At 36.7% G+C, this 26,789-nt stretch overlaps 1 protein-coding gene across 1 annotated transcript; it reads right to left on the minus strand.

The window, feature by feature from the left end:
• Window positions 1–13,021: 13,021 nt before the first annotated feature.
• LOC131429251 (uncharacterized) lies at window positions 13,022–24,405 on the minus strand. Its single transcript, XM_058593301.1, has 6 exons — window positions 24,387–24,405; window positions 23,598–23,693; window positions 23,452–23,525; window positions 14,791–15,912; window positions 14,659–14,713; window positions 13,022–13,324 (listed from the first exon to the last, which is right to left on the minus strand). The coding sequence occupies exons 1-6, from the start codon at window positions 24,403–24,405 to the stop codon at window positions 13,053–13,055; spliced, it is 1,638 nt and encodes a 545-aa protein (XP_058449284.1). The 3' UTR covers window positions 13,022–13,052.
• Between the last annotated feature and the right edge of the window lie 2,384 nt (window positions 24,406–26,789).

Raw genomic sequence — 26,789 nt, forward strand, 5'->3', positions numbered from 1 at the left:
AACTCCTAGCTGCTGAATTTACTCTAAAGTAAGATATATTTACTTCAAAATGAATTCTACCGACCCATCCATTAGACTCTACACTGATAAAAATCGACACGTTGGATTGATGTGTGTTACACTTAATTTCACCGCATTTGATTCGACATTTTAATTGTAAATGTACATCTTTTCAAGTCAAATTCAAATCAAATTATATTGATTTCTATTGATAACTAGCTGACCCGTCGAACTTCGTCTCGCTTGAAATTATTTTTTAAATTTAACTTTCCTGACAGCAGAATTGTCAAACGATAATGCTTCTTTCCATTATTTCACTGATTATTTAGCCCAAAATAAATGAATTACGACTAATTCGTATCCAACACATTAACTTCGGCCCGAAAAAGAAATTTCATACAAAATTATTGTGAACATGTTAAAAGATTTCCGATTAACAATTTAGCGATGAAATAAGAAATTATTGAACATTCGAAAGCTCAAATTATCATTTTAAAAAATAAGTTAAATTTTTAAATAATTGTATCAATAGTCGTCTCATTAGTTGAGTTACCTCATCATTTTGATAAGTACTCGATCTATAATTAACTAATGGCGTTGAGTTCAGTCTTGAGAGTCAATATCAGGAAAAATTATATGAAAGAATGTGCAATTTTTCTGTTCTAGCGGAGTGAATATGAGGAGTGATTATACCAGTATTCTTCTTATAGTTCAAACCAATGCATAAATCAGTAGTAGTAATGGTTTTTTATGCCACAAATTCTCCTCCAGATATGGTATTCACGATTTGCATTTGGTAATTGGTCAAGTAATACAAAGTTCGAAAAATGAAATGATTTGGCTTAAGCAGCTTACAAATGTCATGATGTCATAAGAAGCCTAATCATCCTGTAATCCACCCTTAAATTTTTACTCGAAGCAGCTGAAGGTACTTCAGCATGCTAAATTAAAGAAAAATCTCTTTATTTGACGTCATTATTTCAGCAGCAAAATCCTGTCATTAATTCGTTAAAAAATCGTTCTATATGTTGACATGTTCAACTCACAATAGTCAACATTATTTGTCTAACTGATCACATTGTACACAATGCATCAGCTGGTAAACGATGTCGGAACTTTTGATCCTGATTATGATATATTAAGAACAGTCAAATGGCTTCCACCAGTCATTTGGCAAGCAATGATTGTGATACCTAGAGTGACTATAAACAGAGTGGCGACAGCTGTTCGTTTAGAATGACAGCTACCAGTTCCAAACGAGCAAACGACCTGTCAGTTCAATGTAAAGCTAATGGAATGTTTTGAATTGTTGCCAACATTACGGATGAGATGTCGTCACTCTGATTATAGACACTCTAGTGATACCCTATTCAGTACGTGTTTCAAAATAACGAATCACATGCATGTAAAATCTCCACCCACAACTACTCGTTGCGCGCCATACAATTTTCCAACGATCTAGTATTCTTTCCTTCAACGGCGAAATACTGAGCATCTTCTTGCGCGTCAAACATCAATCGTAGATCTAGCAATCATTGGCGACTTTTTTTTAACGGAAAATTCCATTGTCCATACAAAACAACTTTATGGATTTTTCACACTTTTCCGGAAAGTTTTCCTAATTTTTTTGATGTACGAACCCGGTGGGGGTAAAAACTGATCAAACAAAAAAAGTATCATGTAAATCCGTCCATCTGTTCTTACGTGATGCGATTACAAAGAATGATCACTGCATTTTATATATATATAGATGCACTTTAATTCAATCCAACCCTCAGCCGATTTATTTCTAATGCATGACACTTAGTATTCATTTCGCTCGACACTCACAGTCGAATTGTCAGACAAATAAATTTGAACTAATGAAATTGCCTAGATTTTAACACATTCATACCTATAATTCTCATGCAGAATTCCTTTTTGCCTTTCTCTATAGAAAGGTATTAGAATTGATGGAAAAACCGACTTTCGAACGGAGCCTCGGAGACCCATAGTGTTATATACCATTCGACTCAGTTCGACGAGATCGGAAAATTTCTGTGTATGTGTGTGTGTGTGTGTGTGTGTGTGTGTGTGTATGTGTGTGTGTATGTGTGTGTGCACTTTTAGAAGATATTTGAACGCGCTCAATTTTCTCAGAGATGGTTGATCCGATTTTAACAAACTTGGGCTCGTTTGAAAGCTACTATCGGGCCATTGATCAAGTTCGAAGATCAAATGGTTGTGACTTTTGGTTCCAGATATATGATGGCATAAGTGACGTAACCGACAAAACACGATGATTTTTACCGCTCTTATATATATAAGGGTGCCAAAATTTTGGGATCACCTCTATTTTCGTTAAGTTCTAGTGCTCAAAAGTTTAAGCACCTCGAAAAAAGTCTTCATGCAAAATTTGACCTAAATCGGACATGCTTAAGGGGTGCTGCCCGGTGGTAAAGGTTTGACAATTTTCGATCTTGAAAAAGCACCATAGGGGGGAGTACATGAAATTTCCAAAATCGAAAATTTTTTTTGATGCCGAAACTCTTAAAACTGAATGAAACATCGAAATTTAGTGTCATCTCAAAAAAAATTTTTTTTTTTAAATCAACTTTCTGGGATTTTCATATTTTTTCTAAGTCCCAAAAAGTCGACTTTTTCAAAAAAATTTTATTTCGAGATGACACTAAATCTCGACGTTTCATGCAATTCTAAGCCTTTTGGCATCAAAAATTTTTTTTCGATTTCGAAAATTTCATGTACTCCCCCCTATGGTGATTTTTCAAGATATATGAAAATTCCACTAAGTGGACTAAGAAGGCTTTTTTTAGATTAGCATCACTGATTACAAATAGGCAACGCAAATGGCAAGCACTAATTTGGAAAAATGATGCTGACTGTGTGACATAAACACTGAAGCATGCTTTTGTGAACTACTCGAATCAATCTGAATCAATTAGTTTCGAAATTAGTATCCGAAATTATTTAATAAAATTATGAAATACATTTTCATGAGACTGTTATGAAAGAAGAGAAAGGCATTCTCACACCACTAGGTGGATTAAGAAGGGTTTTTCATTTAGGGGTTTGGTACCACGTGAGTACCGGATTTGTGCTAAATAGACATAACTATTTTCATTTTTTACGTTTCGCTTTCAGCTCATCAGTGCGTCGGCAGTTTATGTTGAACCATTAGGTGGCGTTAGCAGTTCAACATAAACTGCTGACGCACTGATGAACTGAAAGCGAAACGTATAAAATGATCATTTAGATATTACCTTTTAACAGGCCCGTGCGCAGGAATCATCCATGGGGGGGGGGGGGTTCAAGGGGAGAGGGGAGTGTCCAAAAGGCGAAAAGGCGCCTCATCCACTTCAAATTATGTCAGTTTATAAATTGATAAAAAATTGATAAAAAATGTGAATTTGTCAAGTTATTTGCACTTTAATATAATAAGTACTCCATTGTTCATGAAACCTAATTTTAAAAAAAATTCTTCATGGGGGGGGTTAAAACCCCCAAAACCCCCCCCTGCGCACGGGCCTGCCTTTTAAAAAAATTGTTAACCCATTATAATTCGGGGGTTTTTAAATTTGAATCAAATGAACTGATATCATCAGGTTCCATCATATTATGTGTTGAAGATTATGGGAAACGCAAAACCACTGTTAGAAATCTTTTCTAAACGAAATTATTCCACCGTATGATATATCATACACACAAATGTTAGCATCAAATTTTACACTATTTTACACATTATTTGGGATTTTTTCATAAATATAACCTTTTTAGAGCCTCTGTTAATGTTTTCTCACAAGATATAAGTATTAGCGCATAATTTGACCAAAAAATAGAAAGCAATATATAACTTACTTTTGCACTGCCATTTCTAGTCGTTAGTAGGTCAAAGGTCAAGGAACAAAATACAACTAAATTTTGAAAAACAAACAGCAGATTGAACACACAAAGAAGTTGCGTAGTGTAGTTTATCTGTTTTTGTTATCGTGAAGCTGTTGAGTAGTGCAGTTCCACAGTAAACATTGTTGAAAAATAAATATTTCTGCGTATGATATACCATACGCTAGGACATAATGGGTTAAATATAGTTTATTGAATACGTTATACGCTCAAATGTTTAATAATTTTAATATCCAAATTTTGTTTCGCCAACATTCACAAGACCTTAAAAGAATTGAACGATTTTGTTTGGTAATCCCCAATTTCATTATTTGAAAATACGAACATTTACCGTTAAAACAGTTTACCAACATTTGCAAAACTTGTTTTTGATGAAAATTAGTTATTCAGGCACTAGAATATAATTCTACAAATTAAAAGAAACAAGTTTGCGTATAACGACCTTTCTCCTAGGAGCAGTCTCTCCCGAGAAAAATCTTCCGATAAATAAGAAATTAATTTTTTTATGAAGAATCTGGTCTGCAGATTTTTTTTATAAAATCACAAGTTAAAAGTTTTGTTCTAATTTTTCGCAAAAATAGCATACAAAATCATCGGCGGATTTGACAAGTTGCTCTAGATCACATCTGTTAGTAGAAATCCATTCCTCAAAACTTATCTCAGTGACATCGCGATTCCTAAAATTCTCGTTACACCGGAACTGGGAATCGGATTTGGACGCAATGCAATAGCAGGTTATGGGACGAATGAAAAAGCGAATGTTTATTTTTAAATATTTTTTTTAGAACATTTTACCCCGTTACTCACGAACCGGCAGATCGATCGGGGAAAAATACGATAGCAGGCTTTGAGGCCTATGTTAGTGGAAATCGGTCCAGCCAACTCCGAAAAAATCGAGTGAACATTATTGATACATACACACAGACATTTTGCTTGGTCGACGAGCTGAGTCGAATAGTAGATGAAACTCGGCCCTCCAAATCTCGGTTCAAAAGTCGGTTATCACAGTGATTGCATAGCCTTTCGATATGAGCAAGGAAAAAAATGAGACGTTTATTTTTAATATTAATAAAAAATAGAGTACTTTCTAATTCTTGAAAAAGTGTTCAAATTTTTTTTAAATGTGTATATTGTTTAGAGTGTTTGATCGACCATTTTTGTACAATATATAGTTTGCAAGTTACCATCGCAGCGGCGATACGCCGATCGACGAGGGCTAGGCCTTGGTGGCCCCCGTTGGATTTAAGTTAAGTATCATTATTTAGTTTTTTTTTCCTTCCTGCATTCGACTGTTCTATTTCTCCCCGATTCACTTAATTCTGTGCGGAGGTAGCTCCGCAACATGTCTAGTCTAAATTCTGACCCCCCCGTTCCCGATGATCAAATGGAGACTTCCCTTGACTATAAAAAGTCTCGCATAAAGAGCTATCCGGATGGGCTCGCACTACCGGCCGGTCCTTATGCGGTCTATTTCCGGACCAAATCGAAAGAAAAAAAATTAAATATTTTAAAAATATCGCGGGACCTGTCCTCGCGATACAATACTATAAAAAGTTTTGATAAGATACGTCCAGACAAGCTCAGGGTCCTGTTTACCAGTTCAAAACAGGCTAATGAGCTCGTTCAAAATGATCCTTTTACGCGGGAGTACCGCGTCTACGTGCCAGCTCGCGAAGTAGAAATCGACGGTGTGGTCACCGATTCGAGTTTGACTTGCGAGGACGTTCTTAAGTACGGGGCGGGTTGTTTTAAAGACCCCTCACTTAAGAATGTCAAGATACTGGATTGCAAGCGATTGCATTCAGTATCGATCGCCGGGTATGGAACAAAGTCCTATCCCCAATCAGACTCTTATCGTGTGACCTTCGCCGGTTCTGCTTTGCCCAACTACATCCTCTTGGACCGGGTTCGTTTGCCTGTTCGCCTATTCGTACCCCGAGTAATGAACTGTACTAATTGCAAAAAACTGGGGCATACAGCTACCCATTGCAGCAATAAGCCACGTTGTGCTAACTGTGGGGAAGCTCATGCGGACGGCTCTTGCGGTAAGGATGCTGAAAAGTGTCTCTACTGTAAGGAGGGTCCGCATGACCTCTCTGATTGTCCCGCTTACAAACTGCGAGGTGATCGAATGAAGCGTTCCCTAAAGGAGCACTCCAAGCGTTCTTTCGCAGAGATGCTTAAAAGTGCCACCCCTCCTAAACAGACAACGAACCCATATGCTTGCTTGTCAACTGACGAGAGCGATTCTGACGACCCTTTGGAAGGTCCATCTTCAGCGGTCCCTCATAGCTGTAGGAAAAGAATAAATAAATCCTCTCATAAGCTACCTAGTAAGGGTTCGAAGGTGTCTTCCGAAGGGCTTCGAAAAGTTACAGCTAACGGGAATCGGGACACAACACCGAAGCAAAAAGCTCCTGGTCTCGGAAAACTCAATTCCGAGATGGAATTCCCACGACTTCCCGGGACTACAAAATCCCCAAGCGTCCCAGAAAATCTACCAGAGAACCAACTAGGTGCTGGACTTATCAAGTTCTCTGATGTTGTGGACTGGATTTTTACAACTTTCAATATTTCAGACCCTCTTAGAAGCATTTTAATTGCTTTCATGCCAACAGTAAAAACATATTTGAAGCAGTTGACTGCAAATTGGCCCCTTCTCTCAGCGATTGTATCCTTCGATGGCTAAATCATCCACCGAGGTCACGGATCTAATCACTGTTTTACAGTGGAATTGCAGAAGTATCATCCCAAAAATAGATTCTTTTAAATTTCTAGTAAATAATCTGAAATGTGACGCATTTGCATTGTGCGAAACTTGGCTAACTTCTGAAATATCCTTAAACTTCCACGATTTTAACATTATTCGCCTGGATCGAGATGATCCCTATGGAGGAGTACTTTTAGGGATCAAAAAGTGCTATTCTTTTTATCGAATTAACCTCCCCTCGATACCAGGTATTGAAGTTGTCGCATGTCATGTTACAATCAAAGGTAAGGACCTTTGTATTGCTTCCATCTACATTCCCCCTAGAGCCTTGGTTGGGCATCGGTGGCTCAGTAATATCATAGAGCTCCTTCCCGCACCGACGTTGGTTTTAGGAGACTTTAACTCACACGGTACGGGATGGGGCTGTCTTCACGACGATAACAGATCAGCTATGATCCATGATATTTGCGACAACTTCAATATGACAATCTTGAATACGGGAGAAATGACACGGATTCCTGCACCACCAGCAAGACCAAGTGCGCTGGATTTATCCCTTTGCTCGACATCGCTACGGTTGGATTGCACGTGGGAGGTAATTCCTGATCCCCACGGTAGTGATCATCTACCGATCGTAATATCAATCACCAGCGGCTTAAAACCATCGAAGACAATCAATGTTTCGTATGACCTCACACGAAATATTGATTGGAATAGCTATGCGACCTCGATATCTGAGAAACTTGAAAGAACTCAACAACTTCCTCCGGAGGAAGAGTACACGTTTTTGGCTGGCTTGATTCTCGATACTGCGATTCAAGCTCAGACGAAACGTGTACCCGGCGCAAAAACTAACATCCGTCCTCCCAACCCGTGGTGGGACAAAGAGTGCACAAATTTAAACGCGGAGAGAGCCTCCGCGTATAAAAAATTCAGAAAAAATGGAACACCTGATAATTACCGGAATTACGCGGCGTTAGACGTTAAAACTAAGAACTTGATTAGAGCCAAGAAACGCGGTTACTGGCGTCGGTTTATAGACGGCTTAACGAAAGAAACATCTATGAGCACTCTTTGGAACACAGCCCGACGAATGCGCAATCATAACACCACGAATGAAAGCGAGGAATACTCCAACCGCTGGATATTCGATTTCGCTAAAAAAGTATGCCCAGACTCTGTTCCGGAACAGAAGATCACCCGCGCCGCGACACCAAATACAAACGAATCACCGTTTTCGATGGTAGAGCTCTCACTTGCACTTTTGTCATGTAACAATAAAGCCCCGGGATTAGACAGAATAAAATTCAACTTGTTGAAAAATCTGCCTGACCCCGCCAAAAGGCGCTTGCTGAATTTATTCAACAAGTTCCTCACGGGTAATATTGTCCCACACGACTGGAGACAAGTCAGAGTTATCGCCATTCAAAAACCAGGGAAACCAGCCTCCGATCACAATTCGTATCGGCCGATTGCTATGCTTTCCTGTATCCGGAAATTGTTCGAAAAAATGATTCTGTTTCGTCTAGACAATTGGGTCGAAACTAATGGTTTACTTTCAGATACACAATTTGGTTTCCGCAGGGGCAAAGGAACGAACGATTGTCTTGCGTTGCTCTCAACAGAAATTCAAATGGCATTTGCTCGTAAAGAACAAATGGCATCAGTTTTCCTAGACATTAAGGGGGCTTTTGACTCAGTTTCTATAAATATCCTATCTGAGAAGTTGCATCAGCATGGTCTTTCGCCAGTTTTGAACAACTTTTTACATAATCTATTGTCTGAGAAACACATGTACTTTGCGCATGGTGATTTGTCGACAATACGATTCAGCTACATGGGTCTTCCTCAGGGCTCATGCTTAAGCCCCCTTTTATACAATTTTTACGTAAGTAATATCGATGAATGTATCAACACATCTTGCACGCTAAGACAACTTGCCGACGACAGCGTTGTGTCTATTATAGGACCCAAAGCTGCCGATCTCCAAGGACCATTACAAGATACTCTCGACAACTTATCATCATGGGCTCTTCAAATGGGTATCGAGTTCTCTACGGAGAAAACTGAGCTGGTTGTATTTTCGAGGAAGCGAGAACCAGCACAATTACAGCTTCAACTAGGGGGTGAAACCATAGCTCAGGCCTTCACATTTAAATATCTCGGGGTCTGGTTCGACTCCAAAGGCACCTGGGGATGTCACATTAGGTATCTGAAACAAAAATGCCAGCAGAGAATCAACTTTCTTCGTACAATAACCGGAACTTGGTGGGGTGCTCACCCAGGAGACCTGATCAGGTTGTACCAAACAACGATATTGTCCGTTATGGAATATGGATGCTTCTGCTTCCGATCAGTGGCGAACACTCATTTCATCAAGCTGGAAAGAATTCAGTATCGTTGTTTGCGTATTGCCTTGGGTTGCATGCAATCGACTCATACGATGAGCCTCGAAGTGCTGGCGGGCGTTCTTCCACTGAAAAACCGGTTCTGGGATCTCTCATATCGTTTGCTCATTCGATGCGACATTTTGAATCCTCTGGTGATTGAAAACTTCGGAAGGTTAGTTGAGCTTAACTCTCAAACCCGTTTTATGTCCTTGTATTTTGATTACATGGCTCAGAATATTAATCCTTCTTCGTTTGTTTCCAACCGTGCTCATTTCTTGGATACTTCTGATTCTACTGTGTTTTTCGACACATCCATGAGAGAAGAAATTCATGGAATTCCGGATCACGTGCGCCCTCAAGTGGCCCCAAATATTTTTTATAATAAATTTAGAACAGTCAACTGTGAAAAGGTGTTTTACACTGACGGATCAAACATCAACGAGTCCACAGGCTTCGGCATCTTCAATCAAAACATCACCGCTTCTTACAAACTCAGTGATCCGGCTTCAGTTTACGTCGCAGAATTAGCTGCTATTCAGTACACCCTCGAGATCATTGAAACCATGCCCAAAGACCATTACTTCATTGTCACGGACAGTCTAAGTTCAATAGAAGCTCTCCGGGCAATGAAGCCAGGAAAGTATCCCCCATATTTCCTGGGGAAAATACGGGAACATTTGAGAACTTTATCTGAACGGTCTTATTTAATATCGTTAGTCTGGGTCCCTTCGCATTGTTCCATTCCGGGCAATGAAAAGGCAGACTTATTGGCTAAAGTGGGCGCATTGGAAGGTGATATTTATGAAAGACCAATATGCTTCAATCAATTTTTCAGTATTTCTCGTCAGAAAACTCTCGAAAGTTGGCAAACTTCATGGACGAATGACGAACTGGGACGATGGCTACACTCCATTATCCCTAAGGTATCGACGAAACCTTGGTTCAAGGGGATGAACATGAGTCGTGATTTCATTCGCGTTATGTCACGGCTCATGTCAAATCACTATACATTCAACGCACATCTCCGGCGTATCGGGATCGTGGAGAACGGGCTCTGCACCTGTGGCGACGGTTATCAGGACATCGAGCATGTCGTGTGGTCGTGCGTAGAGTATCGTGACGCCAGGTCGAAGCTACTGGAATCCCTCAGGGCCCGAGGTAGACCGCCTGAGGTGCCGGTTCGGGATGTGTTGGCGAGTCGGGATAGTTCATATATGCTTCTCATATACCAGTACCTTAAACACATTGATATACAAGTGTAATGTGTTATTCCTCGCTCAGAAAATATAATCTCCACCTACAGGTTCGACACTAACATCCGCCCGATTCTCTCGATCCCCGTCCCTGTCCACCATCTTCATTGGAATTAACAAGATCTTTTTTTTTTGTCACTAACTTTTTCGTTCCCCTTTCCCTGTTTTTTCACCATCTCGATGGCAACTAATTAGATCTCTGTCGTTTTCAAACATTTTGTTTCCACACCCCTTTTTTACCCCGTTTCCCACAATATTTACTTCTTTTTTTCATTCTCTTCCGTAACATCACCATCACCGGAAGACCGCTCCAGTCAATGACCAGCATGCGGGCCACCCGCCGGGCCTTCGTAGCCTGGGGGTGTTTCCCGCGGACCCTCACGGACCGAAGAATGCGGCCAACATAGAAAATTACCATCGCCATCTGGAATCATCTCATCCTAAATTCAATTCACCGGCCACTACCGATCGCCAGATACTATATTACATAATGATACTACTCTAGTTTTAAGTTAGACGATAATTAAGATTAGTAAATACCCTTGGCATCTTAGAGCTTAAGCAGTGTGCCTTAATATTATATTATATTATTGAATAAAAAAAAAAAAAAAGGATCAAACCCATGTGAACCCTGAATGCACGAAACTGCTAACCGACGGTATAAAATATTACTTCGCATGTTAATGCGATCATTACTATTTATAGAAGTATCAAAATATTCACCTTTCCTGCTTAATTACGTTGATTTCTGATCCCCCTCACCCTTCTCCTACTGCACTGATTGAAACAACCGACTGTGATCAAAGAGGGAAATAACTATATACGTGTGTCCGTGGAAGCTTGTTAGAAGCTTTGTTTCAGCCAGTGTCCGTCGTTAAGAGCCGTTTGTGGCCGGGCCCAACCAAAATTCCTGTCCAGCCACCGGCAGCATGAAAGCAACGGGATCTCCGAATGGTTTGGGCTGACTGGCTGGCTGGCTTTGGCTCAAACCGTGAATCGTTCCAGCATCATCGACCGAGAAGTCGTCGAAATTTGAGCCAAATCACGGTGGAGCTGCGTTTTCGGAAATTAAATATTATTTACGAGCGTTTCGGTTGATTTTAATGTATCAATTAGTTTGAAAATTTTATTTTTATTGCCGCCTGCCTCTTAGGCGCACCGGGCAAACCCAAGCCGGACTGAAGAAAAACAGCAAACAACGAAAAAAAAATTAAATTTTTCAAAAGCTTGTTTTGGTTGTGTTCTTGGTCGCACAGGAATCGGTTTCTTCCCCTACGTTTGTTGATTGTCATTTGACCATTCTTGTAAATTTCAATTATTTCAAACGATTATGTAAATTTCCGTAGCCAATCAGCTAAAATGGGCAAACAGCAGTTGGGGCGAGAAACAAAACAGAAAAAAAACGCGAGGGTGCACTCCTTTTTAACGACCTCGGGCTGATTGTCGAAAGAGTTTCGGATTGGTTGGGATTCCGCTTCTGATGGCCGTTAGAGAAGGGAAGGCTGAAATGTCAAAGGTGCTTTCCCCAATCAATATACGAGTGTTGGTTCCATTTGATGAGGAAAGTTATTAAATATTTCGACCACAACACGATGTCCTGTTGTTTGGCAAATGTCGTTTGGGTTAATTGATAAATCCCAGCTCCAACCAATTGGAGGGTTCGATTCAAATGACATCCTGTTGAATCTGAAACAAGTAACTAACACAAACTACACACATTGACTGTTTAAAGTCGTTTTATATTGAGAGAATTAAAACGAAAGCTATTTTGTGGATTGAGTCAATACGCGGAATAAATTGAATATATTTGCAGTATTATTATGATTATGAGTGAATTATGAAGGATCTATTTTTTTGAAACATTCGTCGTAATAAAGAAAAAAATTTCAATCCTAAATATAAGTTGATAATCCACTAGCTCTAATCATAAGTTCTCAGTAATGAACAAAACAATAGCTGTTACATTGTTTGGGGAACCATTAATTTTTTGTTGCATTTCTTATGTATATGGATGTCGTAATATCGATTAATAACCCAGATAATCGAGTAATATTAAATCGATTAGCCTAAAACCAATATTCGATTATTGAACTAATCGAATAATTATAAATATTGCATAGTAAGAATCGAATCAATAATCGAGTAATCGATTATCAACTCAGATAATCGAATAAATTTCAATCGATTAGTTTCAAAATTATACTCGATTATTAAATGATCGAGTAATTCGAAATTTCCGACATCCCTACTTATGTACTTAACCAGTAACATGGACATGCACGCTCGCTCAATGTTACTCAAAAGTGAGTATAATTTCACTCACTTTCGCTAAAAGTGGAACTACTCTATAGTGAGTAAAGTTATATTTACTTACTTTTGAGTACACAGAAAAAAAGAAATTGTGATATTACATCAAAATCGCTGCACATCACTCTTTAAGCAAAGTTTTGTAATATAGCACCTCTGAACGTAAAATGGAAACGACGTACGAGAAATGGTGTGATAGATAAGACGTGTTGAACATTACGGGACGTTGCACGATGTGCTGACAAATAGTGTGATGGAAATCGATGTGATAACAAGCGTCGTGTTATGCAAACGACGTAATAAATAAATAATAGAAAACGATGTATCGGAAATATATGCGGATATCGAAGATTCTAAGAATCATACAGATATTATAATGTGGATTTGGTAGAATCATGAAATAAATATGAAGTCATATGTATAAAGAACAAACTTAAGTTTATTTTTCTTACATTTCAAATAATAGTTTTTTTAATTGCAAATACAAGGTATCTAGTTTTTAAGCTTGGCAAGCTTCACCAATAATGTGCGGACCATGCGCTGCTGCTGCCCTACAATGGTGGCTCTTGATCGAGTCCCTTTATTTGGTACTAATTTAAAAAAGTAAATCTGCAGGAATTCCAAAGTTTTGGAAAAATTTGTTGGATAGAAATAATAATAAATAAAGTATGTTATAATTAAAAATTGAACGGCTGAAGCAAAGCTGCAAAAATTTTCGCTAATTCTGTGACCCTGTGCATGTATGAAAAATTGCTGAGTTGAACCTGAAATTACAAATATCAATTAATTAGACTAGCTAAGCAAAAGCTATTTAAACGGATACATAAATGAAAAAAGTATATACAGTTACCAAAATTCAAGCGACAGCTTCTCTTAGTTTACTTTTCTCTCTATCATTTATTAAGCCATTTCCAAGTTCACTATTCTTCGCATTAAATGATAGACGAAACCGTTAGTACTGGGAAAACAATGATGAGTAGTACTAAAAAATATGAAAATCGCGCCATGATACTCGAAAGAGAAAATAAACAAAGAGAAAATGTCACTTGTTGTTGAGGGTATTTGAAGTATGATGATTTCGTGGGATAATACTTTACATTAGTTAAATCTCATAGTATAACATTGATATGTGACTAAATATTTTACAGATGATTATACAATTAGGGTCTATTTTCACCTTTCCGATCCGGTTCAGTGTCGGCAAAGTTCCGTGCACGGACACTAATATTCATAATTCATTTACACCTCTCAGGTCCGGTACAGCTTCGTGCACGGATGCTAATATTGTTATACACGATTCAATGTGTGTATTCACACTTGTTCGACTCAGTACTGACCAAAACGATGCCGAACAGGTGTGAATACACGCGTTAAATACGTGTGTAAGAATATTAGAATTCGTGCACGAAATCGTGCCGACTCTGAACTGGATAGGAGAGATTTGAATTGCCCTTTATGGTTTATTTACAGCTCTCCGATTCGGTTCAATACCAGCATAGTTCCGTGTGCGGATTCTAATATTCTTACACACGTACTCGATTATTGTATTTACACCTGTCCGGAACCGTTTTTGTCGGTACTGACCGGGCAAGTGTGAATACTCGCACTGAAACGTGTGAAAGAATATTAACGTCCGTGTATATAACTGTGCCGACACTGAACCAGACCGGAGGTGTTAATAAACCTTTACTCGTAGCTCGCGATAAGGAATAAAGTATTACAGTATCGAGCAAGAATTTATGCAAGTATGCGAAAATGTGTATATACTGTGTTTGACATTGATTCAAAATTACAATTTTGTTATTCTGCAGAGAGTTTGCTTTCATCCTTATCAATAGCGACCCTTACACGAGCATTAAAAATGTCATTTTAAATGATGTCATTTAAATGGTGTAATTCAAATTTGTTTGAAATTTCGTCATTAGTGCACCATTACACGTTCATTAAAATGACATTGTTTTTTATTAATGACATTTTTAATGACTCGTGTAAGGGCCGCTAATGTGCATAATTCTTTTCGGTGTATTAAAAAGCAGTGTTGGCATTAAATTCCTTATGAAAATTTTTGTAAATACGTTTAAGAAGAAGTCGTACTGACCTATTGCAACAATTATTGGGTATTGTTTGACTATCGTCTCTTCAGTATCATCTGCCTGAAAGATAGAAAAATTTCTAGTAATCTCTTTACGTAAACATAATCTGTTTAAAGGTCAGGTTGTAATATATTTACCTCTACTTCATGAATGATTTCTGTCAACTCTTCTTTAAGAAGTCTTGCGATTCCCGAAAACACAGATTTATCGTCAGCGGAATTCTGGATGTGTAGGGATTTGTTTCGGTACGTTTGTGACAAACTAATAATTCTGTCTCGTTTTTCTAGGAAATTGTTTTTGAAATTTTCAGCTTCAACTCCAGTGGCCTCGAAAAAATGATATTCAAGAAATGCTTTTCTTCTCAAAATCGGAAAGTTGTCCATCAAATCATTAATTGAACTAGAATCCATCTTGAAGCGGATATACGATTTCGATGATGTTAGTAGATCCATATCCCAGCCTATATTTTTTAAAAGCTTTTGCAAGCAACTTTTTGGTACATGCGGTTCTCCGGTAAAATAGTAATTATCTCTAATGCCGATTCGGCATTGTCTCATAGGATCGTCTCCTAATTTCAGATTCTTGTTGTGATGGCCACTTTTATGAGCACGGTTCAAATATGAATTCCTGTTCTTCAATTTTTCTATTAAACTGCTACAACCATTCCCAATTATTATTCCATCGTCATCGACATCAATGAAAAAATTATACTTATTCACAATAACTTGAGCTATTTGTCTGTATACGGAAAGAGGAGTTGATGTCGTTATATTACGTGTTTGTCCAACAATGTGATCAACGAATCTGTTATAATCCGTTTCATTCAAAACACTTTCCGTCGTGTTTTCTAATTGACTTATGATGTCGAATGGGATGATTGACCAGTCGATTTCAAACTGGGAAAGCAGTAGTGTTGTAGACGCATCAATTCGGCTTGTTTTCCGATTTTTAGCAACTAATAAGACAGGATTGGTTTGTATTTCTGTAGACTCGTTCGGTTCGTTTTCTATTACATCGAATGATCGTTTTAAGGCACGTGAAGGTGGGAAAACATCACACTGGTGGTCCAAAATTGAATGGTTATTCGATGACAAGAAATACTGCGTCGTGCTCGATGGCGGTGCTTTATCTATTGTTTCCAAACAGTTACTTGATATAAATTTTGGTGCACTTTCGAAAGGTTCAACCGGAACATTAGAAGTGGATGGATTCGTCCCATCTGATGTTGGAGCATTTGACTCGATGTCGTTTTGCAGGTTCTGTAATGAATTAGGATTTATGTTTTTCAATCTTACGATCACATATACATATATATATATATATATATATATATATATATATATATATATATATATATATATATATATATATATATATATATATATATATATATATATATATATATATATATATATATATATATATATATATATATATATATATATATATATATATGTATATATATATATATATATATATATATATATATATATATATATATATATATATATATATATATATATATATATATATATATAAATAAAATGTAAATATATGTATATCGAGCCATCACAATTAAAAAAATGTAATGCAAATAGCCGATATCCGATATGACCAGGACTCAGAAGCCCCTGCCACAGCATAATTTACAGTACTTATCTGATTTTTGTACTCAAAAACATTTAAACTGTTTTTTTCAGAAATAAGTTGCATTTATCCGATCGATGCATTCAGCTACTAAATTGTAACTTTCAGCATGCTGATAATACGACATTGCTGACAACGTATCGAGTATATTTACTGTACTCACCACAATTTGAACGTCATCATATATATCAAATGTCGACGGAGCCGATGCAGTAACTAAGCTCGGTGATTTTGGTGGTTTCCAACATTCATTGTCATTTAGTAGCATCAATAACAACCCTCCATCAGCGCATGCGTCCACTACTTCGTCATCTAGAATGGTTGAACCGTCATCTTCTAATACTATCCGTGAAAAATCCTCATGAAAATAACGTTGTGCTATAATTGGCGAATGATGTTGTTTTAATTGATCAAACTTTGAATGTGATTTTTACAACCTTTTTCAATCAAGTAAGTAACTTTTGGATAGGTTTTGATGATTGTTTTTTTTTCCTCGATGAATTACAAATTCGTATTATTTTACTGGAACTCATGGTTATGTTTGGTGCTAAAATGAACATAATGAAATGAGAATATTGAAAAAATGCTTTATTTAGGTTAGTTTAAAAAATACATTTTCAATTCCGATGACTGAATATATAGAACCAAGCGACAGTTGAAACAATTACAGAGAATATTGATATCCTGAACCACAAGATTAATACCAAGTGCGTTTAACCAACTTTATAGGAATAGGATCGAAGTACAGGGTGATTTTTTAAGAGCTTGAGAACTTTTTTAAACAATAAAACGCATAAAATTTGCAAAATCTCATCGGTTCTTTATTTTAAACGTTAGATTGGTACATGACATTTACTTTTTGAAGATAATTTCATTTAAATGTTGACCGCGGCTGCGTCTTAGGTGGTCCATTCGGAAAATCCGCTTTTTTATCGACGAATTTTGTTCAGCGATGAGGCTCATTTCTGGTTGAATGGCTACGTAAATAAGCAAAATTGCCGCATTTGGAGTGAAGAGCAACCAGAAGCCGTTCAAGAACTGCCCATGCATCCCGAAAAATGCACTGTTTGGTGTGGTTTGTACGCTGGTGGAATCATTGGACCGTATTTTTTCAAAGATGCTGTTGGACGCAACGTTACAGTGAATGGCGATCGCTATCGTTCGATGCTAACAAACTTTTTGTTGCCAAAAATGGAAGAACTGAACTTGGTAGACATGTGGTTTCAACAAGATGACGCTACATGCCACACAGCTCGCGATTCTATGGCCATTTTGAGGGAAAACTTCGGAGAACAATTCATCTCAAGAAATGGACCGGTAAGTTGGCCACCAAGATCATGCGATTTGACGCCTTTAGACTATTTTTTGTGGGGCTACGTCAAGTCTAAAGTCTACAGAAATAAGCCAGTAACTATTCCAGCTTTGGAAGACAACATTTCCGAAGAAATTCGGGCTATTCCGGCCGAAATGCTCGAAAAAGTTGCCCAAAATTGGACTTTCCGAATGGACCACCTAAGACGCAGCCGCGGTCAACTTTTAAATGAAATTATCTTCAAAAAGTAAATGTCATGTACCAATCTAACGTTTAAAATAAAGAACCGATGAGATTTTGCAAATTTTATGCGTTTTATTGTTTAAAAAAGTTCTCAAGCTCTTAAAAAATCACCCTGTACATTTGAAGTTTTAGTGCGGATATATTTCATCCCCATTAATATTTTACAATACAACATTTACCACTATCATTACTATATAAATAGATTATTATAAACCATATTAAACCAAAATCCAACATTTGTAAGGTGATATAAAAAATAATCGTAATTATATTGAGCTAAGGCTTGTTCGCGACAAAATCTAGACCCCCTTAAATACGTATATCTTTGAAAATACTTTATCAACGCTTAAAATTTTTCGCAGATTTATAAAATATTGTTTAAAATCAATTTTTGATGATACAAGATTTTAGTTTGAAGATGGCGTCGAAAGAAGAGCAAGTGTGGAAAGCTTGATTTTGCTGCAAGCATTGTCCATGACGTTCTTAAATCTTTGACAACAGCCAGAAATGCTGGGAGTCGTTCAAGGTGAAAGCTGTGTGAACCGTTATGACAAACAGAATGTGACGCGGGCTCGCAAGTTATTTCGCGAATATTTGACGCAGTTTTCCTGCGTGATAATAGATGATGAAACTTATGTGCTGGAATATGGCAATATGCAGCTGTGTGCTCTCTCGCTATTCTGGTCTGTTTGGCATCTTGTCACTACGACAATGCTGTACCGATAGAGGCAAATCCACTTGACTGTCCGGAGTTGCCAACTATCAAGCAGTATTGAACTCTCTCAACACAGCACAAACCCCAATGGCTGGGAGTGAACTCAAAAACTTGTAGTTTCTTCATGCAGCCTAATTGAGTAACTGTAATTAGTTTTTTGTTAATGCACAATTAAATTAATAGAATATGCATCTTGGATTGAACTAACAGGAAATTTGTTTTTTTTTTTCAAACTTAATCTGTCCAAATTTTGTCGTGAACAAGTCTTAGATGGATCTACCAAATCCTATTTCGCAAGTAACTTCAACGTGATTTACTTCAGCTTTCAACAGATGTCAATAAAGCAGAAATAATTATAAGAAAGGAAATATATTCCATATGAAATCTTCCTTTCATTCAATTTATCACAATCATTTCACATGTTTCAATTTTGTAACAGCACTGAGGATTAATATCGACTATACGTAGCATGCAGATTGATCTTTTTTTGTAAACAATACTCACCTTAATTCAGTGGTATTGCATGCGGATGGTATAAGAAAGTCTGTCCTTCGCAGATATACAGTTTAAGTGGTGTGATGTCTACCAAACTGGATAGTTTTACAAACTCGTATGTAGAGTTTAAAGTTTGATCCTCTAATGTCGTTTGATCAATCATATTCAATCCTATTTCTGCAAATTGTTCAACTGTAACTCTTTTTCCATAAGCGATAATTGTTTCCGTATTAACGTTATATATCATTCCCTTAATACGCAGTATATAGTAATATGTTTCTGAACTTTCATACTCGAGAAATATGCAAACATCTCTTCCATACGAATACCCGATATAAACGATGGAATCTGTGTATTTATATGATGCATCCCACATACCGAAGGGTTTCACGTGTTGTTTTTCTTCTTCACTCAGTTCATTAAAAGTTTTGATTACTTGATCAAAAACAACCTTTTCCTGGAAACGGTTACTGTTATTTCCTAATAGTGCTTGCCAATACTGATGACGCTCACTGCATAATTTAAGAATATTTTTGTAGTTACTAGCATGGCGCAATGTGGTTTTGAAATAGGAATGTTTCCTTTCCCCGGTAAGTGTACAAAACGGCATCAGGGGTCCAAATTGCAAGATCAAATGTGGATAATGCCATAGATAATGGTGCTTAGGTCTAAGATGTGCTGTAAATAGTGTTGCTCTAATTTCAATGTAGTGTTTTATTGCCAGTCGCAAAATTCCAATTTGTCTGTTCGAAACAATTGGCGCTGTGATAATATCAGTTATATTTTTTAGATGCACCAGCATTCTATATTCTTCAGTATCATATATTCCGTCGGTCTTAATGAATAACATTGGCAACAAATTTATTAACCTCCACACATCTACAGCTTTACTGGTTATACAATCTTTTTTTGTGTTCAGTGATATTTGGGAATGCAGCTGTAATCTTTTAAATAAGTAATTGATCCTACTCTCAAGAAATTTTTCAGTAATTAATCGTTTCGTTATAAAAGTACGAAAAGCTAGCATAATATCATAATTAAAACAACCGAGGAATAGATCATGCGCAGCACAGGGTGGTAATCCAAAATCAAATAGAGGAAATTCCTGTAGTTCGTTGAAAATAGAACGTTTCCTTATACCTCTTACCGGGTTTCCTTTCATTTCCATTTCAGCGATGTCTCTCTCGTACTGCAATTGGTTTCGAAGTTGGCATCTTTGCAAAGGTGAACTCCGGAATTCTTTCAAAGTTGTATAGCAATATCTTGAGAAATACTCTTGCGTTGAAAAATTCTCCGACAATCCTGCAATTTGATGCGTACCTAGGTTATCTCCTAGAATTGCATACAAAACTCCTCGTACAATACACTGTGAGTCATGAAACGCAACAGTTATCCCAAGTGTTTCGAGTTGCATAAGATCCTGTATTAAAACCTTGAAAATGTTTTCCGTAGTGAATTCTAGTAGATCTTTTTCCAGGCAAAGTAGCGCTAAAAACATGTTTTCGGTACTAGCACGTATTGAAGGATGTATATTTGCTATTGTGTAATAAACACCGACTATTTTATGCCTTCTTTTAGCGTCACCCAAAGGATTAACAGTTCCGAATGAGTCCTGATACAGAAGTATTGAAATAACGTTTTTCTGTTGACATAACAATCTTTTTTTGTAATTTGAACCATCTGTAAAATTTGACATAAATCCGGGTTTTTCTCTTTTTTCAGAAAAAATATAATCATAGTTTGATTCTACTTCTAAAATTGATTTCAATGTTTCGAGAAGGGGCACATAATAAAGAAAACTTTCCTTTCCTTTGTTATTTAATCCTAGATGCACCTTAACGGGATCTACATATTTGAAGTTCTGTCGAAAATATTTTTTGCGCATGTAATCCGAACGAAATATTCCGCTTTTTTCATTGAACAAAACAATGTTTAATTCTAAAGTACTAAAACATGATAGAATTTCTTTTGATTCGAATTCTGATAGATTAAACTTGCCAGCAAGTTCTTTGGTCCTTTCATTACTGTGAATATGTTGTAAGGCAGATAATTCATTCAGGTGCTCTACAATATTCTGTACAGCTTCATTCGATACATGATACTTGGATAGAAGATTCAGAAACATAAGGCCAATTGACTTTTCGGCATTTATTATATTTATATTACTCTCTAGTTTAGCATTACTACTTTCATCAGTACGCTCTGCATTTCTGAATTGAACAGCTGGTGGTTCCATCGCTCTATCCATTGTATTACTCATAGTGCTAGAAATGGCTGAATTCGTAACGTTTGAATTGTGGTAATACATATTATGAATAGATAAACTATTTTTAGTCATAAATAACTTTGCCCTGCAATTCAAAGGACAAGACACAGTTTCACCTTGAGATAGGTGATCCCTTAAGTGTTTCGACATTGTTTTGAAGCATATATGGCTATATAAGCACCCTTCAGCTGTACACTTTAATACAATTCGTCCATCCACACCATACTGGGATGAATGACAGCGACGTAAATGTGCAAAAAAAACGTGTATGTCCTAAACACGATTCGGCATCCATTTAAATTACATGGAAAAAGTTTGTTAAATCGATGTACATGAACATGAGATCGGTAGGCATCGATGTTCTCAAATTGCGCACTGCACATAGAGCACGAGTTTGCCATTCCATCTGTTGAATTATAGACACCAAACAGTTAAAACGTTCACACATTTATTTGATAGAGTAGTTATTAGAATTTATTCACCATTGCACATTTTTAGGAACTTAAAAATCTGTATATAATGTTAATAACGACCTAAGTAACAAAGGTAAACAACAGTGGCGCCTCGTAACAAAATTGACTAGTTGTGCACTGCTGATGTGGTATGATAGCAGATGTAACAGTTCGTTGTAAGTGAAAACTAAAGATTGAGGAATGGAGATTCACTTGTGCTTTTCAATACAATGAGTTAAAGATATACTTTCGGATGGGATTTTTTATTAAACAAACAAATCTCAGAGCTGAGCTGAGTAATTCTTTCTCTTCTTGAATCTGTGCAGTTACTCATGTGCACGGAAAAGACACTAACACAGCGACAACAGATACTTGAAATTTTATGTTTGAGGTATATGATATGCGTGTAAATATATGCAATTTCGGTGCGATCCAACCTGCTTTCATCGAATAAATAATGATTCCAAAAAATTTTTGAATTTGGATGGGGTTGAGGAGGCAGCTCATTCTTTCTATTCGACCGGTTGTGAAGTGCACGAGGTGCACATGAGAACGAGACGCCACTGGTAAACAAACCGAGTTTTTTATTGCATTTTGTTGTGATTGCTCTAATAAACGCAGTACCCGAACACCGTTTCTCAATTCACTATAGTTCTCTACAAAATCTGTCAACACATTTGACGTATATAAAAAAATCGTCATTTGGCAATGTTTTAACCAATGTTCCGAAGTATGAACAAAAGTGTATGCGCGGATAAAATAAATTTTCACGAAAAAGAAGATCTAGTATGCTATTTTGAAAGTGATACTAGCTGTAGAGTTGGAGATATTTAAGACTAGCTGTAGAGTTGGAAATTTTAAAGAAAACACGAATCGACCGTCAAGTTTTTCCACTTGATATGCAGAACTAAATATCACTTATGTTCTCGAGCAAAACTAGCTTTCACATAAGTGCGAGTAACAAAACGTCGAATGTACACTGCGACTTTCGCAAAACGACTTAAAATGCGACTTATGTATCAAGTTAACCAAAAAAACGACCTATCACACTATCCAAGGTACACGATCAAATTACAAAACAATTGTGCAATTATTTTTCAACATCGCTTTTCTCGGTTAAGTCGAAATGTTACATTCGTCATTTTGAAAATATTATGCAGAAAAGTAAATGTAATAAAAACATTATTTATGAAGATGCAAGTTGATTCATATATATTGTGACCTTTTACGATAGGAAACCAAATCATTATCTTGATTGAAATAATTCCGCCGGATGTCACACTGGTTACTGCTTGGTGGATTTTTACCGCCAGACCAGGTCGATCGTACTGTTATTATTAGCCAATTAGAAACCACTATCGACACTACACGGCTAGATAGCTCTTCTAGGAAAAGTGAGAATGACTGAAAATGAATTTCCATGGATGATCATCAGCCTACAAAGCTTTAAAACTTCGAACCCTACTAACGATCAGATAGGGCAAGATAAACACATCTCCAATAGAATATAAAAGTTGGAACGAGCACACTAATACGCTACGAATCCAGCAAGGCTGGAGTATCCGAAATTATTCTAAGGATGTTGGCACTGTGCTTACTTGCAATATTGAAGAAAAATCATTTCTCCATTATTAGAAATAAACAAAGCAAATTGATAAATTTACTTACATATCGTATTTCCCGGAGAATTACTTTTTTTCTTTTGGCTGTAACGTCTTCTCGAGCTTTTTCCGATACAGGTCCTGAAAACAGAGATAAAAAATTGTGTATAAATATTTTAAATATAATAAATAATGTCAATTCATCTTACTTACTTGCAGGAAAGAACGCCAGATTGCAGATTGTTTTCCACCTACACAAATAATGGCGCACAAACAGAAACTCACAGCACTGCACTGGAAAAAAACATTCTTTTATTTAAAAATGCAATGTGTCGTGTAATATCACAATATTTCGATGGAACTAGAGATGTGCATAATTTTCAATGTAATAGCACATTCAAGCGTGTGACAGTACACATGTCATCGGATATAATTTTACACGAATGGAATTAAATCTACGTTATTATGCTTATTATCAATTTATTTTAATGAAAAGCATTTATACACAATTTTGAATGTGATATTATGTCGTTTTTCCTACAAGAGTCAGACAAATTAATGTAATATGTTCAGTGCGATGTTTGGTTGTAATATTAGAAGTTTCGCATATTATCACTTTGGAAAAATGAAATATTGTCTCTGATTAACTATTACGTCTTCATTTTAAGCACATCGTTAGATTTTACATCTGCGATTATTACAATTCTTTTTGCTGTGTAAAGATGGAATTTGTCTAATTCTGAGTAACATTTACTCAGTGCTAGAAAAGAGAAAATTAACTCAAATGAGTACATGTTACTCAGTTTCATTTGAATTGCCCAAGGAATTGTTCGTTTTGTACAGAAATGAGTAATATGTTTCCTTTAATGCATTGTTACTTGGCTATAAGCGAAGAAATATTTGTTACTTAACGCACATCAAATTCAATACTGACTTACTTCTGCCCAACGAATAAAGGGTGCCGCTACTTGTTCATCCGTTATTGGGAATCCGCCTTCCTACTTTGCCCACGTACCGGCATTTTGTACAGCATTCGAAGAAATGCTCTGATGTATTCTATGACAAAAAAAATTAATAAAATATTTGCAGTATGACAGAACACTTTTCCTGCCGTCTTCAACCTGCGGAAATAAGCAAAAATTTTCAAGTGTTCTCAAAAAGATGTGAGTAAAAATTGTTGCTAATTTGGAAACAGAGTAGAATCTACTCAGTTTTCTAAACCAATGTTACTCACTTTTTGACATTTAAACTAAATAAGCAAAAGTGAGTACGAATTATAGAGTAACGTTGAGCGAGCGTGTGGGTAATATTTTACACAGTTTTATACACGCTTGTTCAATGTTACTCTAAAGTGAGTACAATTTCACTCACTTTCGCTAAAAGTGGAACTACTGTATAGTGAGTAAAGTTAGACTTACTCACTTTCGAGTAAAGGCGGTATTTGTCAAATTCTGAGTAACAGTTACTAAGTGCTAGAAAGCAAAAGTTTAATGTGCGATTCGGACCGTCCGCCTTCTTCCGTCACCGTCACCGGAACGTCAGCGTCCGTCGAAATTAGTTTAATACTTACTTTACCGGAACGTTCACACGTATGAATGTCTCCATAAGAATGCCTGTGACGGAAGGTAACGGACCATCTGAATCGTACTTAAATGAGCAACATAAATCTATGTCACAACATGGGCCTAATGATTATTCTTAACAATATTAAAACACTATCAATCATATTTACAAATTTCTTCGAACAACTTCAAACTTACCTTTGACGGAACGAAATTTGCTCTCACAATTCGGTGAGAAAATCGGAGGTGGGCCCGACACTTACAAAAAGTTCTTCGAACGTTCGTCGACAAGGTTTCCACAATTTTCTCGAATATCGGTCAAAGTAAGGTGAATAAAATTTATTGTCAATTTAGAAACAGGGTAGAATTTTTTTCAGTTTTCTAAATCAATATTGCTCACTTTTTGACATCTGAACTAAATAAGCCAAAGTGAGCACAAGTTGTTCACTTGAAAGTAAAGTTGAACGAGAATGTAAGTCAAAAAGTTTCCTACTTTTGACAGCTCAAAATAAAGACAAAATGAGTATCGAGATCCAATTCCCAACTACGAACATATGGTCAGAGTTTAACTGGCACGAAGAGGCGAATGTCCTTAAGGTTGAAGCCTCTACAAACGAAGTGTCCGATGTCACGCTTTCGCAGCGCTACGATCAGGCCGATATCGTGTTCAATCGGTTCGATAACCGGGCTGATGATCGGACCGATGCGGTTCGACAAAGGGTGCGTTGATAACTCTCACATTATCAGATCCGAATGAATTCCGAATCGGCGAGAAAACATAATGGATTCCCTATAAATTTCAACTCCAGTGCAACAACCAATTCCGAATAAATTTCGCCTTCAACCGGTTGGTTCGGAAATCTATCGGATATACTGAATTACGAGTTTGAGGCTTTTTCCTAACGTGAAAACTTCATGCTCCTTTATTTTTATCGTTAATGTATGGATAAAACTAAGAATTATAACTAATCGCCTTGAAAGAAATGCGGTTTTTGTGAAAATCTCCATGATTTATGAAAACTATTTTTTGTGATTCATCGTCATTTTTGTATAAAACTGTTTCGTGGCGTTAAAACTTGTGCATACGTTGTGAAAATGAATCATGAAAGTCCATCATATTTCCTCGTTTTTGCATTTCGAAGTTGATTTGATGTCAATAAATGCTAAGAGCATATTCAGGAGTGTTCTAGTTCTAGACGCATAATTTATGTCAGTTTTAAAATTTGAATCTAGAAATTATAACAAAATAAACTGGCAGCCCCAGAAGCGTTTTATCTGTGTTTCAAATATAGACGAAATAGAACGGCAGCGTATACCAGTTCTAAATTTGACAATAAAACTGTTCGAATAAATAAAACTAGCACGGCTTGCTGGAGATACGTTTGTCCCAGATTCAGTTCTATTGTAGATCTGTAATATAAAACTTTCAGCTGCTGAATTTGCTCTAAGCTATAGGACATCATAATGGCGGCCATGAAATTTTCTTTAATGCAAGTTACACTTAACCTACTTAAAAAGCAATAAATTAAATAGCCTACAACAAATTTGTCATAAATGTTCTTTAGAACCCTCAAATTTGCTCTTAGTAAAACTATCATCCAATGAACACACACACACAAAACTAGATATATGAAAGAATTTCACTGACAATAATGTTTTAAAGAAAATGTTTGAAAGCAATATCAAGAGTGTTTGCATGGTTTTATTCTAGCACAAATTGTTTTATTTTTAGTCCAGCTGTTATTATAGGTAAAGAGTTTTATAGAAGCTTTAAAAACTATGATATTACTTGTCAAAAAGACACTTGTTATAGTTATAAAAAAAGGAAGTGATTAAAAAATCA

This window comes from Malaya genurostris, chromosome 2 (genome assembly GCF_030247185.1).
Source record: "Malaya genurostris strain Urasoe2022 chromosome 2, Malgen_1.1, whole genome shotgun sequence".
In the NCBI taxonomy this organism is placed as follows: Eukaryota; Metazoa; Arthropoda; class Insecta; order Diptera; family Culicidae; genus Malaya; species Malaya genurostris.

What these genes read in the sequence shown, in the direction of transcription:
- LOC131429251 (XM_058593301.1), bottom strand. An exon ending in AAATCATTCATGAAGTAGAG is followed by an intron (nt 14,714 to 14,790) that starts GTAAATATATTA and finishes TCTATCTTTCAG; the next exon opens with GCAGATGATACTGAAGAGAC. An exon ending in CCCAATAATTGTTGCAATAG is followed by an intron (nt 13,325 to 14,658) that starts GTCAGTACGACT and finishes TTGTAATTTCAG; the next exon opens with GTTCAACTCAGCAATTTTTC.